Source organism: Kryptolebias marmoratus, linkage group LG14 (assembly GCF_001649575.2).
Source record: "Kryptolebias marmoratus isolate JLee-2015 linkage group LG14, ASM164957v2, whole genome shotgun sequence".
NCBI lineage: Eukaryota > Metazoa > Chordata > Actinopteri > Cyprinodontiformes > Rivulidae > Kryptolebias > Kryptolebias marmoratus.
The window spans coordinates 13,895,954-13,912,430 of NC_051443.1; the positions used below are offsets into that span (position 1 = coordinate 13,895,954).

At 45.8% G+C, this 16,477-nt stretch overlaps 1 protein-coding gene and 1 long non-coding RNA gene across 2 annotated transcripts in view; one reads left to right on the forward strand and one right to left on the reverse strand.

Annotated features, from left to right (window-relative positions):
* The window catches only part of smad7 (SMAD family member 7), a 16,272-nt gene extending 3,080 nt beyond the window's left edge, over nt 1-13,192 (forward strand). Inside the window, exons 3-4 of the mRNA XM_017407605.3 lie at nt 2,869-2,940; nt 12,312-13,192. Of these exons, the coding sequence (XP_017263094.1) occupies nt 2,869-2,940; nt 12,312-12,850 (611 nt within the window). The 3' untranslated portion in view covers nt 12,851-13,192. The remainder of the gene's footprint in view (nt 1-2,868; nt 2,941-12,311) is intronic.
* Nucleotides 7,046-8,872, reverse strand: LOC119617667. Its single transcript, XR_005234023.1, has 3 exons — nt 8,662-8,872; nt 8,484-8,564; nt 7,046-8,325 (listed from the first exon to the last, which is right to left on the reverse strand). It is a non-coding gene; the product is annotated as an uncharacterized LOC119617667 (long non-coding RNA).
* Nucleotides 13,193-16,477: the final 3,285 nt, after the last annotated feature.

Sequence of the window (16,477 nt, forward strand, 5' to 3'; positions counted from 1 at the left end):
GGGGGGTGTTGTTTGTGAGTCCATCTATCTGTTGTGAAGAGACACAGTCAGACAGCAGCGTCTCTGGAGCCAGGCAGCCTTTATCAGCTGAAACGATCTACAGATTAAGGTTGAGTTTGGCACAGGAGGGGGTGTCGCTGACCCACTTTTATGTTTGGACTTCTTTTAAGGAAGTGTGTGTGTGTGTGTGTGTGTGTGTGTGTGTTGAGGGAGGAACATTTTTAAAATTCATCCTAATTGTTTTCTCCCTCCACCTAAACCAGACTCCACATGCTCCCCCTTTTGTTTCACCAGAAACTGGCATCAGGATGTGTCATCTGTTAAATCATTTTTGAGGTGTGATAAATTGACTGAGGAGGAACAAAGGTGGGGGTGGGGGTGTTTTTTTTATTTCCTTAGCACCATAGAGAGCATGACAAAGATTTCAGGGACCACGGGTTGGACTGTAAATTCCTCAGTTTGTAACTATCTCAGTCTCCTTGCGTTATTATTATTTTTTTGTTGTTGTTGTCTTTTTATTTTTCCGCCTTGCCAGCGCAGAGCTAGCTCAGAGTCAAACAGTGACCACCGGTGAGCCTGACCAGCCAGCCCGACGAGGAGAAAGTGGCTTTCAGTGAGTGGAAACAATAGGAAGTCGTTGCAGCCGCAGCTGTGGTGATTCAAAGCCCCACTTCTGTCTTTTGTCATCTCTATTTACCCGGCTCTGGTGATATTGCCGCACTTGAAAAGCGGCTCCCGAAAACTTCAAACGCCAGCAGAACTGCTCTGAAACGTTGGCATTGATGCTCTCTTTGCGCTCGTCTGCGTGCTGATGATTCGATGGGAGCAGCTGTAGGGCTGGTGTAGTGTCTCTGTATCGGGTTCAGCTGGAGAGTTTCCAGCCATGAAAGGAAACAAGAAGGTAAATAGGAAATGCACGCTGGATGCAGACAAAGGAAATGATTATACAACCACCCTGTTTCCTCTCCCAGAGCAAACTGACTGAACTTGAATCAGCGCGACTCTGTGGGGCTTAAATGGAGACTAAAGAGGGTAGAAAAGTCTCTGGCAGTGTGTTTAAAACTGAAACTAATCTCTGTTTCCAGTATTTCAAGTCTCGCTCACCTTCATCCTTTGGTTAAATGGAGTCGGTGCAGGTGCAGTTTGGCTTTATCAAAGGAGACCCTGTTTGTCTGTCTGGTTGTGTTTCTCTCTGTAGTCCAAGAAAGGTGAAAGACGTATTAATTGGGACAATGGAGCAGGCTGGAGGGCACGCACACTCCTATGCACACAGGACAGATCAGATTATCGCGCAGAAAGACGGGTTTTTCCCCCCACAGCCTCAGGAAGCCATCAGTCATCAGCTCCTTTTCATTACGGGACGTTATTCCAGTTTTCGACACTTTTTTAAATTATTTGCTGCACAGCAGGATGTGTTTTATTTGTCACGGCATTCAGAAAATCCGCATGATAACTTTAACAAGGCAATCGGCCGTCAAAAATATCCACGCAGGGTGTTTTTTTTTTTTTTTAACGATGCTGCTTTTTATGATTCCGGTGAGCAGGAAGTGGGGTTAGATGTGTCAGGGCGCCTGTCCTGCTCCGGCAGTGGCGGCTCGTATGAAAGGAGCTCAGACATAAAACCTTACCTTGTTTCAGCTCCGGGGAATATAAATCGCACACTGTTTGGCTCATTCGCTCTTTCAGCCCTGTGGTCAGCTGTGAACTGCTGCCCGAGAGACCAGGGCAAGGCGCGCTGGCAGCCAATGAAAGCGAAGACGGCTTGGGTTGTGCCGGAGCATCTCGGTGGAGCGACCGCAGGAGCGCCGGCCGCGTCCGGACGGGGCAGGGCGGTGGGGTGGGGGCTGAGCGCTCTGGTCACTGCTTCCTGGTCGCTGCAGCTCCGCTCAGCTGGTTTGGAAAAACCAGGAGTCATCTTCACCATCCGCTGCTGCTTCCAATCAGAAAAATGTTCAGTTCAGCAACTTCCGGGCGACCAGCTTTTGTGTCATAACTCAGTCAGACTGCAGTCAAGTCAACGCTATGCTCTGGGGCTCGGCGGATTGAAGGTGTAGTGGCGTCGGTGCTGACGTTTAGCGAAAGGAATTTATTGTTCGTGAAGCTACCAGGAGTTAGCCTGCTCCACTCAGCACACAGCTCCTCTGTTGAAGCTCCATTCAGGTGGTGTGTTTAAACGACTGGCCTTAAAGGGAGTTTAGCATTCAAATGTAAAAAAAAACAAAAAAACAACCTAAAAACGAGGCAGACGGGGAGGGAATGACTAGTTTTTCCAGTCTAGTTTGCCGTAAAGAGGATTTATAGAAGCTTTTGATGCCTTGAATAAGCTTGTGTTATTGTTTTTCTGAGACAAGTCTACCACGAGTGCCATACACACACACATCTATTCCTTACTCTGAGCTTCTCAGCGTTGCGCGTTTTTGAAAAGAAGCAGGAAGACAATCATCAGACGGTTCGTCAGCCTTCAAATATTTGATGTGCATTCGGTTATTGAGCGGGGATCGAAGGGTCCAGACCCCGAACTCTCGCCTCGGCCATCAACAGAAAAGGATCGAGCTTTTTCTAGACCAGCAGCTCGTCCACGCAGAGAAGCAGGGCTAACATTCCTTCCAAAGCAGTGGATTATGGGAGATTATCGGGGGTGTAAGAAACTCTCCTCTGTAAGTCTTCTGTGTGTGTGAGAGCGAGAGAGAGAGAGAGAGTGTGAGCTTCATCGTCAGCGTCTTCATTAGGCATTGATTTCACCCGAGTGATTGACGGCCTCGCAGCTGCTAGTCTCCTATCACACACACACACACACACACACACACACACACACACACACACACAGGAACACACTCGGTACTAATTCTGAGTCTTTCTTCCCTTTAGATTCTCCAGACTCTGGACCTTCATCCAATGACACTGGAGGAACGACCTACTCGGCCCCTGTGGGGCTTTCAGGTAAATGCTCCTCATCAATTTTCTTCTTTCTCCTTATCATCGTCCTCCTCTGTTTTCCTCCTCCTTTGCATTCCTCCCAACACACACACACACACACACACACACACACACACACACACACACACACACACATCTCCCCTCCATGCTTGTGATTATGAGGCAGTGATTGTGGGGGCCCCTGCTTCCCCTCTGTAATAAAAAAGCCAGTGATGTAGTTCTCCCACAGCCACATAAATTCTTCCCTCCTGGCTCTTTGAACAACGCAGCTCCCTTCTCCTATTTCTCTCCGCCGTTCCCTCGCATTGCTTTCTGTGTGATGTTGTAATGGAAGACAAACACGCCGGGCTGTTGTTTGCAGAAGAATATGTTCGGTGCACACGGGGGGAACGAAAAAAACAAAAAACAACAACAAAAAAAAAATACCCCAGCTTGCTTCAACGGAGTGTTTGTTTCGGTGTGTTTGCGCGTACAGGGAATGTCTTTGTAGACGAGGAACTCTCCTCAGGGCTGTGTGTGGATAAGCGCGAGACACAGGCGCCTTTCTTTCTTTTTCTCTTCCAGCTCTGATGCAGGAAATGTTTTGGGCTTCCTTAGCATTTCTCCTCTAATCTCCCTTTGGCAGTGTCGCCGTCCTTTACCCATCGCCCAGTCACAGGCTACAGAAAAAGATGAGTTTTGAGAGCGTAAGAGAGCGATGGCTCTGTGCTGCTCTCTGCTTTCGTTTGCTGCAGATGGTTCTCATTATTGGGCCTTTAAAGCCTGTTTTATGTCAGTTGGTGTTCCCTGCCCATTCCCCCCCTTCTCCTTCTCCGTTTGGTGGTAGGGGGTGGGAGGGTTTCGCCTGCCTGTTTGTGTGTCTGTAGATTTTAGGAGGGGAGAGATCAAGAGCAGAAGATCCAAAAATCACACTCTCCTCCCCACCACTTCCTCCTCCAGACCATCAGATGGACACTAAAAGTCCTCCCGGGGTGCATTAACGAAAGACACATTTCAGACACAGTTCAAACCGTGAAACCCAAGAAGTGGAGGCTCAACAGGCAGCAACCCCCCCTTCAGTTTTCCCCTCCTTCATTAAGGTGTACGCGCCACCCCTCCTCTTTCCTTTCCTCCCCCTCCTCCCCTGTTTTCCTTCCTGGTGAGGATGACATGGCAGCGGCAGCCAGCAGTTTAGTGAATGGGCCTCCTCTGTGAGAGCAGGAGAAAGGCTGGGGTGTGATGGCCAAAGTGCTCTGCCCTTATGATTTCTCTGGCAAGCCAAGAGAGTGAGTGAGTGAGAGAGAGTAAAAAGGCTAATCCATTTCTCCCCCCCTCCCCTGGTTCCCTGCTTTGCTCCCTCCCTCTGGGGCCCTGACAAAAGAAACATGGCTCTCCCAGAGGCCCGCTGCTGACCTTCTAATTCACTCACTCTGCCCTTTTTATGTTCTTCTTCAGACAAATTCACAGAGAAGAGGGAGGCACTAAGGGGAGAGGCACTGAGACTTGAAGTCAGCAAGAGTTCTGCAGCTGCCTTTTTTTTCTTTTCTTTTTTGCATTGATTGAGAATAATTAAGAGCTTGTTGTCTTTGAGAAAGAGCTCAAAGACGAGTGGGTAATTTACCTAAAAACGCTGTTCAGGCAAGGGCAGCGGAGGTGAAGGTTCTTCCCTGTTTACACATCCTGGAAAAAACCTAGATCATTCAGGCTGGAAGGAGTTAAACGAACTGTGACAGCGACAAGCACAAATGCAAACTAGGCTGCCTGCCAGGCTAGCAGCTCCAAAGCTCCCCTCGCCGGCTCACGTCATCAGCTTGGAACAGAGCAGAGGGGAAGAGGAGAGGAGAGGATGACTGGAGCCGGGCGTCAGGGCACCAGTCTTGGTTTAGGCTTGGAAGAAGGAGGAGGGGGGGGATTATGAAATGGAGATCAGGTCAGGGTTAAGAGGGTGCTGCACTGTTGATTATGAATCTGTGGAGTGTTAAATAACAGAGTTATGAGCAGCTTAGGAAGTATTCCTGTTGCCACCCATCCTTCTTTGTTAAAAGAGATTAGAACAAGTTATTTTTGTTTTGTTGGGCTTGTGGTCAGGCTTGGAATTTGATACTTTTCAATATGATAAATCCAGATGTCAAACACTATCCGCTGCTCGAGAGGTTCGACTAAATATGATTGTCCGAACTTGACAGCGTAATATCTGGAATGACCGGATCACAGCCAAAATAAACACAACCCTGACCAGACAGATGGTCACTGCCGGCTTTGTGCTGTATATTTCCTGATTATTAGCGCCGAGGATCAATATTCAACACATCCAGTATCAGTCTTCTTTAAAGGAGAGTCCTGTTTGAGCCAGACGCTTGAATGTGTTGCACCGGTTTGTGTATGTGTCAGTGGCATGCCTGTTGGTGCCATTTGGGGCAGACCCGGAGTGCCTGCGTGTAAGAGGATCCAGTCAGGCTGTGCTGACATGAACACACACACACGCATCGACATATATACACACACAGGCAGGCAGATAAAATGACCCGGTGCGAGCCCTGGCGCACGGCCGATTGTCACACAGGCGCTTCCTCCTACTGCAGGTTAAATTTAGGCTGAGTTGTATTCTTATACTGCCAGCCAGTCACCTACCTCGACAGACAGTCACCCAGCTCTCCAGTCAGTCAATTAGTCATCAGGTGAATTGGGCTGGAAGCGTAACCTTCATCAGGGGCTCTGATGAAGATTAAATTTAGTCTTGGCACCTCAGCTCATTAAATCAACCTAGTTCTGCAGTCCTAATGAAGCGCCCCCTCTTCCAGGAAGGTTTTTTTTTCTTCGTCTGTAAACTTAAGGACCCCGAAAGAACTTGTTAATTGGCTCGTTCTTATGTTTTAAGCGGTACCTTAACGCAAGCCTTAATTGTTATTATTTTTTCTTAACTAACTTCTAGGCAATTAGGAGCTCGGCCCAGAAACAGAGCACCCTCAGTCTCCCTCGCCTCCTTCGGCATTCCTGCCTTGTTTGGGTTAGCACGGAGAGGAAAGGGCCAGGAAAGGGCCGCGCAGGATATGACCTCATGTCTTTGAGGAAAAGGCGAGCGGACAGGGAGGCAGCCGGGGCCTCATCTTGACGGAAAACAAACACTGGGGGTGCACCAAGTGTGAAACGCACACACCAAAAAGGAAAGACACTGAACATTTTTTGTGTTGCTTCCACGAGGTGAAAAACAAACCCTTTTAAAGAGACGTTCGTTTTAGTGCCCTAGCGTTTCTGCTCGAACGGTAAGAGAAAGGAATGAAGAAGGGAGAGAAGATGGCGGCTTTGGGTGGAGGGAGGGATGGCCGGCAGCTCTGCTCTGCTCTCTGTAATTTGGAGGCTGTGTGTTCGCCAGCGAGCTGAGCATAGCAGAGCCGGGCCGCTCTGTGCTGGGCCAGGATCTCTCATTACTCCCCACTTCCTCTCCTTGCGAGGCAGCCAAGCCGCCTCTTGGCAAGGGACTTAATTTTGGTTTTGGCCGCCCTCTGTTCCCCACCCTGTGTCATTATGCTGTGCAAATCGAAAAAACAGCACGCAGAGACAGCAGATGATGGAGCTGGATGGAGGAGACTGAGCCTTGCCTGCACATATTTGGGTATAGATCCTTCGCTTCCGATGCCTTCTTTTTGTTGCATTTCAAGTTGGAAGCATCACCCCGACTTAGCTCTGGTGAACGGGACGGCTCAACAGATTTGGTTCGGAGCCAAAGCTGGAGGGAAGCCCAGAACAAGATGAACATTGTTTTGGTTTGGAGTCACTCTGTGGAAGTGGATTTTGACATTACTTGATGGAAGAAGCCACGAACAATATTGAGAGAAAATGTGTGAAGGGGGGGGGAAGAGAAAGGGGGGACTGAACCCCTCTTTAGTTAGATTAAAAAAGGGGAATAAGTGGAGACGTGCCCATAAACCTGTGCGTGTTTCTGTTAGGTTTTTAGTTTGGTGTTTAGTGCGGCTGTCTCCACGTTCAAGTAGTCAGTTTGTCTTTTGTGCGAGCGAAGGGACGGGCGTATGTGTCTCAGAGATTTCAGCAGGTAAATGATTACTAATAAGAAGACATGAAACCAGTTATCAGACCACACACAACTAGAACTGCTACTTGCTTGCCTGTTTTTATTTAGTTCCCACGGTCTTTAAGCCACAACAATGTGAGCGATTATTCAGCTTGTCTGTCCATCTGTCTGTAGCGCCCTGTGTCTGTGCGTGTGTCTGCAAAAAAACTCCCAAGATAATCTTCCGACTTGTGTGTTTGCTAAAGTGATCTGATGACATCATCCCAGCCGGCCTGGCACCCTGTTTCAAACGGCCTTGTGTTTATTTGTCCTGTCACCCTGGGAAATCTGGGATGCAGGGAGTGGTGGTTTGTGTGTGTATTCAAGGGTCAGCTAGATGAAGTGCTGGAATAAGAACCTCAGCAGGAGCTGGGAAGGAGACGCAACAAAGGGGAACAAAGTGTTCCTCGGCAAGAAAGTGTTGTGCTAGAATTTCGTGATAGCGTGGCTCAAGACTGGAAGATTCGGCGCGATTGATTAGGAAAAGTTCCTGAGTTTTATCTCGAGCCGAGCAGCACATCGTGTCTGAGTAACACTGTGTAAATGAAGCAGTAGTCTTGAGAAAATCAGGCCTCAGACAGAGGAAAACATGCGCCATTCCTCCTCTTTATCTCCTCTCGGTCGTGGCCGGATGGTTCACGTTAGAGATGGCGTGTCTGAAACTCATTCTCTCTATCTGTGTTTCTGCATAAAGTCAGATCTGCAGATAGAGAAACCATGCCACTCCCCTATGTGGTTTTCCTGCCATCAGGGCTTATTTAGGTTTCCTGAGATGGGGGAAGGACTCAACAGCTTGAGTAACTTGCCACCCAAAAGCGGCACGTCCTCTCTTTCAGCTGCTAAACCAACAACAGTCATCTGCTTGACCATTTATCTGCTGAAAAAACACGTAGTACACATGTTTATTCTTTAAATAATGCGCTCCAGTAGCAGATTAACACATCCTTGTGGACTTTTTAGGCTATTTGTTGAACAATGAAACGTGCTAACATTTACTTTTCTGTGACTAATTCTAAAACTTGACTGTCTGCATGCAGCATGTCACACCTAATTACAAGTTTCTGGCAGCGCATCAGCATACGTGAAAATGTGGAAATATGTCTCAAATCGGTGCCTGACAGGGCTGAAGACTTTATCTTTGAAGTTGAGAAATGTCTTGGTTTGTGGTATTAGAAAGAAGTGGCGTTGTCAGACATTGCTTTTTTTTGTTTTTGCTCACTGCTCAGGTGAAATGAGTCGTCGGTGCTTGATGTGAGACAGAATAAAACTAGTGTTTCTGCAGCCTCAGTTTTGATGAGAATGGTTCCGTTTTAGTGAAACACTCTTCAGACGCTGAGGACCTGTTCCAAAAAAAAATACCACAATTAAACCTGTTCAATGACATTTCTGTGTTTGGTTGCTCTACAGAAGAAGATAACTCATCACAGCCAAAAGTTGACAGAATCATTCTATTTCTTTTTCAGCACTAACGCAACAAAGCAGATTTTGGATAGTTTACCTCTTAAACTTGCAAGGTTGTGGCGTTGCATTGATGTGAGACAAATATGATTCTTCCTCTTCCTCTCTGTTTGTCCTGACTCTAAAATCAAAAAAGGAGGATCGATGAGATATATTATTATGTGTAGAAAAGTGGAGAAATAACTGGGCTTTTTGACTAAAGATAAAAGCACACACACATCCATCCAGGGTTGAAAACATACGGCACGGCAGAGAGAACAAAAGGAATGCCTCCAGGGTGACCCTTGACCTTTGGAATAGACTTTCCCCGGCTCGAGAGAGGGTGTTGACTTAGAAAATAAGGCACCGTGAAGAGCCCTTCTTCTCCCCCCTTCCTCCTCGAGCAGTTCGCTTCTTGTCTTCCTCATTCCTGTTTTCATCGGCTGTGCCCGTCTGATGACAGGGGCCATTACGCGCCTTGAGCCCAGAGAGGCACAAAAAACACACCGAGGCGACTCTCGGGGATCGATGCCAGACAGTTCTCAGGAGCCTCCTCGCTATTTACCGATGTTGAAAGTATTCAGAACTGAAGGTTGAGAATTGAGTGTGTGACGGTGTCGAATCTGCTGACTTCTATGAATAGCAGCAGCCTGTTGTGTGTGTCTGTGTGTGTGTGTGTGTGTGTGTGTGTGTGTGTGTGTGGAGTCAGACAAAGGTAATGATTAACCTTTCCAGACTGTGTTTGTGGCCCTAAGAGAAGTCTAGCACCTCCCTGCCCTTCCTCCTCAGCTGTCCTGCCTTGCTTCAGCGTGGCGTCTGCTCTTTAAAGCTGCTCACCCCGTCACGCTCGGTCTAATTGTGTTAAAAATTCAGCATTGTTGCAACATATGAGGTTTCCAATAAAAAACGAGGACTATGCTCTTTTTTTTCCTTCTACTGTGTGTTGTTGTTAACAGCTAGCATCTATTTTAGCTTCTGCTTCTCGTGGTTTTATACATTGCAAAAACAGCCTTAAATACCCCTCATCCTCATATGATAGACTCAACATTTTAGCCCTCATGAGGGTCTTTTTTTGAGGCGAACCAGCGGGGAAAGTCTTTATGTTAAATGGTGGGGGTTGCGTGTGGGGACCCCATGGGACAAACCCAGAATAGGGCAGACCAGCAGTACACAACTGACAGGAGCAGAACCGAAAAGGTTAGGGTGACAGATGGCCGCGGGCTGCCAGCTTATCTCCAGCAAGGAGAAGCCCGAGACACAAGAGGGCTTAAAGGCCGGAGGAGCAGGTGGGGAGGCAGACAGCTCCACCGACTAATGCTTCAATTGGGAGACAAAGCCCAGACATACAGGCGTAGTAGGAGAGATGACTACATCTGACACGCACTTCCAACCTGTACTGGATGCACCTGAAATCGTGTCGGGCTGCAACACAAAAGTTAAAAAGAAATCAGATAAATGTCCTTGGAACGAGGCGAGCTGATGTGGCGCCGCTCGAAACGGGAGCGTGCGTTTTTTATAAAAGCGTGTGTTCAGCAGCATTGCTCGTGAGGTGTAAGCTCATCTGCTGTCAGAACAAGCTGCGAACATCACTCTTCACGAGGAAACACCCCGCCAACCGAGTCTGGCTGTCTCGTGTTCCCTCCGCCGGTTTACTGAATGAGTCCGAGTTTGTTTACCTGCAGGAGACGTTGGAGCTCGACTGAGGTAAACGTGGCGTCGGGGATATTAAAACACACGAGCCTTTGTTGTTGTGTTGCGTCATGCAAAGCGTGGACTAAGTGTTTTCTGGAGAAGAACTCAAACGTCTAAGTCACAAACAATATGTTGACCGAGTACCAGCTTGTTTCTCTGAAGGCTGGACCCTTAATGAGTTTATTCATCTAAAGGATGTTAATATGTTTTACACCACAGCTTTAATAACTCACTCTTTCTCTTGTCCCATCATGTTTTTTTTTCCAAGCTTTTTTCCTTGTCTAACTTTCCCCACTTTGCTTTTATCCTGCACCCCCACCCCCTCCCTCTCTTCTGTGCGGTTTTCTCGCACCACGAGTTTCTGAGAGGAGAGTCCACGAGGCGGGGGAAACGGGGCCGTTGGTGTAGGCCTGAATAGCAGAGTGTTTTCGAGCTGCAATGACAGGCTCAGACAGGCAGCCGCTCTAATGACCTATGACGCCAAGCTCTGTCTCTCTCTCAGCAACAACAGACAAACACACACACGCACACACAGACACATGGGGCCTCACAGGTGAGCTCTGCCAGCACCCCCACGTGTCCTTGTCCTTATCAACCTTGGCTCTTCCTGTAACGTGTAAAACACACCAGGTTTGGAGACTGTCTGACATCTTCCGGAGGCACAAAAGACACTTTCTGTGTCTTATCTGAAAAGATGAATCCTCCTTTTTGCTTCGTTTCGTCTAAGGTAGATAGCTGGGCACTTAGTTTCCCTTCGCACCCCATGAGGACGGATTTACGATAAACTCCCCGAGGCTCGGCTCAGCCCAACTTCAAAGAACACAGCCCCTCTTGTTTTATGGAAGGCATGCTTTCAGTTTTGCTGCCACCCCCTTCCTTCTTCGTTTCTCTTCCAATGTTGTTTTTTTTCCCCCTTCCCTTTCCCTCCTCTCTCTCTCTCTCTCCTCTCTGCGACTAATGAAGGCTAATGACAGGCCAGGCTAAGTCCACTTGGGCCGGCAGAGATCTTGCCGCATTAACGTTGTAGTTTGTCTCAGTCGGGACCTTCCAAATTACCGGTTCCATTCACAGCTACTGCCAAATGAAAAGGAAGCTCGAATGGGAAGCAATAGTGCAATTGAGATGCCTCTGAAAGGCGCTCTGATCTCCACTTTGCTGGAGCTCTCAGCCTTTGCGTCACTCATTTGGGCTGAATCAGTCTGGCAGTAAATTAAGACTTCCTTGTGGCGTTCAAAAGCACAAGAGAGGGTTTAAAAATCTGGAGAGGAAGTGGAGTTGCAAAAGTAACAGTCAAAATATGCGAGAAGCATTCCTTCTCCTCCCCACCCCACCCCCTCTCTGTCTCACTCGATTTCCCTTGCGCCTGACTGGCTCCCACTTTGCTGGCTGGGAGTAGCTGGGAGCCAGATTTCTGAGGAATAGAGATATGAAGGGAGAGAGTGGCGGCGCGGGAGGCGCTCCGAAGGGGGAAAAAGAGCAGGAGGAGGAGTTTGGAAACTGGAGCATGGCCAACGCTACACTTCTTTTTACACTCGGGGGAAACTTTAGACTCAGGCCTTGCTCGTCAGCGATCCAGACACCAGGGTTCGAGAGTTAACGTGGTTTGGTTGTTAGCTTGAAAGCCCCTCATCGGTTATCTTGGCTTCGTCTTTGTCAGTCAAAGATTGATTCTAATATTTCCTCCAGCGAGGTGAAGCATGTTGCTGTAGAGACAATCAGGACAGGAGGTTGACGTCAGTACATTGTTGGCCTCGCCGCTGCAAAAATACAGCGAGCCAGACAGAAGATAAGCATTTAATGCTTAGATAAATATTGTACTGCATGTGGAAACTTGCCTGGCAGTGTCTCCGAGTTGATTTTCTTGTCTGAAGTCCAGGAATTCCAATATGGTTTTTCTGTATGGCAGAAACTGTGGATGACAGCTTAGTTTTGGCTCTTGACTAAAGCAAATTCTCAATTTCCCAAAGCAGGGATAAAAAACAAAGTCGCTCAGATGTAGCAGTGTTTAAGCATCTTTGCTGCGAAGATTTAGATGACATCTGATCAGAAGTTTTTCATGAAATCTTTTTTCCCCCTCCTCTCTCTCCTCGTTTCCTTTTGATCTCTGCAGCTTTCAGTTCAATATTTCATTGTCGTTATTGTTCCCTTTTTTCCTCTGATCTAAGCATCCCTGTCTCTTGTCTGCTTCCTCCTTCAGATTCTCTGGCGTTGCAGGAGTCTGGCGAGCGCGCACATTGGTGTGTGGTGGCGTACTGGGAGGAGAAGACCCGCGTCGGACGCCTCTACTCAGTCCAGGAGCCCTCTCTGGACATCTTCTACGATCTACCTCAAGGGAACGGCTTCTGCCTGGGTCAGCTTTGCTCCGACAACAAGTCCCAACTGGTGCAGATGGTGCGGGCCAAGATCGGCTACGGTATCCAGCTGACGCGCGAGCCAGACGGGGTGTGGGTCTATAACCGAAGCTGCTACCCCATCTTCATCAAGTCGGCCACACTGGACAACCCGGACTCGCGCACGCTGCTGGTGCACAAGGTGTTCCCCGGATTCTCCATCAAAGCTTTTGACTATGACAAGGCCTGCAGCCTGCAGAGGCCGAACGACCACGAATTCACGCAGCAGCCGCGCACAGGCTTCACGGTGCAGATAAGCTTTGTGAAAGGCTGGGGACAGTGCTACACCAGACAGTTCATCAGCAGCTGTCCGTGCTGGTTGGAAGTGATCTTTAACACCCGGTAGCAGCAGCCTTTCTCGCTCCTCACTCGGACCTCTTCGCAAAAAAAGACTTCATCCACTTTCCCTGTTTTTGTCGGAAGAGGTTCAAACACAGATGGAAAAAAAAAAGGATTTAAAGAAGAAAGTCTAAAAATTCTGACCGACTGTGTTTAATAAATGACTGAGATTTAATTAAATAAGAAGCAAAAAAAATGTATTTTATGTTATATATATATATATATATATATATATATAAATATATTATTAATTGTAAATATGAAGACGTTTTATAAGCATCATTATTTATGTATTGTGCAATGTGTTGATGAGAAAAGAAAATAAGATGCACTTTGCTTAATATAAATACAAAACAAAGAAATGCCAAAATAAAAAAAAAATACAAATAATTTTTCTTGTCCAGTCTAATGCTTTATGTGTGGGTGAATGCATTTAGCTTTAGCAATCCTCTTTTCAGTTCATAATTTACCTTAGGAATATTATATTGAACCCAGATGTCACTTTTTTAAAACCCCTTTTAATTTAGTTTTTTTTTATAACCAAAGTCAACATTAGTTTAACTTTGAGGGGCTTTGATGTTGCGCTGTGGATCTTAAAAGCCTTTTCCTCCAAGACAAAATGAGTCAGACTGTGACAGAGCCGTAACTCAGAGCCTATAGGCTCATTATGCTTTTTTTAAATTGTCTGTTTTCCCTGCGTTATTCGGGGATGAATGTCCCACTTCCTGTCTGCCATTAACTGGCTCGTGACATCACAGCCAGGAAGCACTAATGACAAATTTCAGGAACCAATAAAGTCAACAGCAGGGTCCGGCTTCCTGGAGGGGCGTCTTTACTTAAATGGCCGATAAGAGAAAGGAAAGCCGCGTTTTGGACAAAAGAATTTCGTGCCACTCCTGAGGAAATGGAAGACCTACTGGAAAATTACAAGTTGATATCTGAGGATTTTGTTGACGACACGGTTAAACACGATGGCCTATTTCACGACAGCTTGTATCTCTATAAACAAGACAAAACAGACCTCTAACAAACATTTTCAATGTGTGTGTGTGTGTGAGTCTGTCTGGGCATCGTCCTGTTACTAGTCAGATGGGTGTCTGCGAAGAGGATTATCACTGTAAGCCTGCTTTACTCACACAGTCTCAAAGTCCTACATTCACAAGACCCACTTTTCACCACCTATTATGTGCTCTGTTCAAGAATTTGGTTTTCAACTTATAAACAAGGTAAATAGCAATTTACAAAAGCTCTTTTTAGGGGGAGAAATATCAGTGAAGTGGGCATAGCCAACATAGTTCAGAGTGTAGCTACGCTGCTCATATGTTTCCGTAATTTCCAGGTACTTATTCCAGTTTAGTGACAATAAATTTACTTCTATGGTGTTGGATGATTACAGTTTAGTCTCAATAAGCGCTCATTCAAGGATACTTTTATATTATGTTCCTTACTTTTCATCAATGACCATGACCAGCACCCAGTAAACAGTCTGCAGCTTAGTGTTTCACATAAAAGCAAACGTAAAATGAAAATTACAGAAGCAATCGATAAAAAAAAATGTGTTTATTCACTGGAACCTTTTTTCTTGGTATGATGCAGAGGAAACTCAGGGCTGTCTGTTGTATGTCTGTGTAATCCTCACTCTGCTAAGATGACTAAAGCAGCTCAGGTTGTGTGTGCGTGCGTGTGTGTTTATGGTCTTATTTACTTGACCCATGACTTCCTTCAAACAGGGTGACCCTGATTCAGTAAGTCCATTAAAACTGTGACAGACTTCACCAGCCTGTTCGTGTACTTCACTTATGTTTGCGAGACCGATCTCTAGGGAAAAACAAAACACTTCAAAGTTTTGAAGCTGGTTCACGCTGTGTGTTTAAATTTGACTGATTATATGAAAAAAACCAGCCCTGCCAAAACCTTTAAAGATGCAAAAAGGCCTATTTTGTCTAATACGAAAATAAAGCATATTTAATTTAATTTAATTTAATTTAATTTAATTTAATTTAATTTAATTTAATTTAATTTAATTTAATTTAATAAATAAAATGCAAAACAAAAGTGCTTACAATGAAATATGTTGAGTCTTTTATAAAGTGTAGTATAAAATATGTAAATTAAAATAAACAAAATAAACAAACATAATCATGAAATAGCACCCAGCAAGATTTAAGGTAGTCTGTAGTGTGGAAAAAAAATGTCAGCAATGATTGAAATATTTGGTTATAAAAAATTTATAAGACTTCTAACTTACCAAAAATTATATGTAGTTATAGAATTGTTTAAAAAGTCATTGCTAAAATGAAAAACAAAAAGATGAAATACAAATTAGAAGCAGCTAAGTGCTAACAACAAATAGTGCTAACTAGTCCTTAGTTTTTTCTAGTGTTAATGACCTTTATAGACTGTGTTTTTGGATGAGTTGTACCTGAGATACTCAGACTTTATGGGAAAGGTAAATATGTTAACGCCTATGAAAACAAAAACAGTGGGACGTTACTATCGTCTGGATTTTGACCTTTTCATCATTAGCCACCGTGGAGATCAAGACTATTGTAACTCAATCATTTTCTCTACCTGTCTGTTCTGGTCTTTGTCTGGCTTTGCTGCAGCTTATCTCTAACAACTTATGTGGCTATAAAAGATGTAGATTTTTCACTGATGAAACACACAGTTTTAGCTCCAACCAGTCCAGATTAGCTGGACTGGTTGGGGCTGATAGAAACTATTGTTGACTCAGTGTGTTTATGGCCAAATCTAATCTACTAACCCCTGTTCATTAGCAGAATGTCTATGAGTTGGTGGATAAATCTTAAGTGGATAAGTTTGCCACAGGCATGGCGAGTGATATCTTAGGAGGAGTTTTTTTTTTTTTTTCCTAGTGTATGTTTACGTGGTTGCATGTCTGTGTAGAATTAGAAAGACTGTTTGGCCCATTTTGTGTCATTCTTTTCGCATCAAAGGATTATTATAACAGAATTCCATGTAAACAGTTTTGGTAAATTGTAAGTTTTCTACAACAAGAGTCATTTTAAGTTCAAAATCGTCTACACTGTTTGTCTTTGTAGCGTTTGTTTTGCCTCGCAGATTATTTGTCATTATCTCCTTGCCCATGCGTTCTGGCACATGTTCCTGCATGTGGGGGGTACGACACAACGTCCCATGATTGTAGACACAAAGCTAACACCCCCCCACCCCCACCCCCCATTCCCCTCTTCCTCATCCCTGGGGGGAGGTATATAAGACCCAGTCTGTCCAACTGCCAGCTCCCAGCAGGAGGCGGACGGCTGGAGAGGTTACAGAGGCGGTGAGGTGGGGTGGGATGGGGTGGGGACAGTCTAGTCGTGTTTACAAGCTGGACGTGTCGGTTGAGGGTTTAAAGATGAGGACAGTCACTTCTGGCATTCATGTGCTCATTTAGCCTCAGCACGGCCTGCAGCGACGAATTAGGGAGATTCTCAAATGCAATATGAATACTCGATCAGTGGCATAATGCAGGCTGATGTATTTAGGATTTCTTTTTCATATGAGTTAACATTATTTGAAAGATTTCATTATATTAGCTGACAGCTGCAAGAACTCGGCTTGCTTCCTTATGTAATTCTTTGAGCACAGCACTTCCCAGGTGCTGAATTTTAAA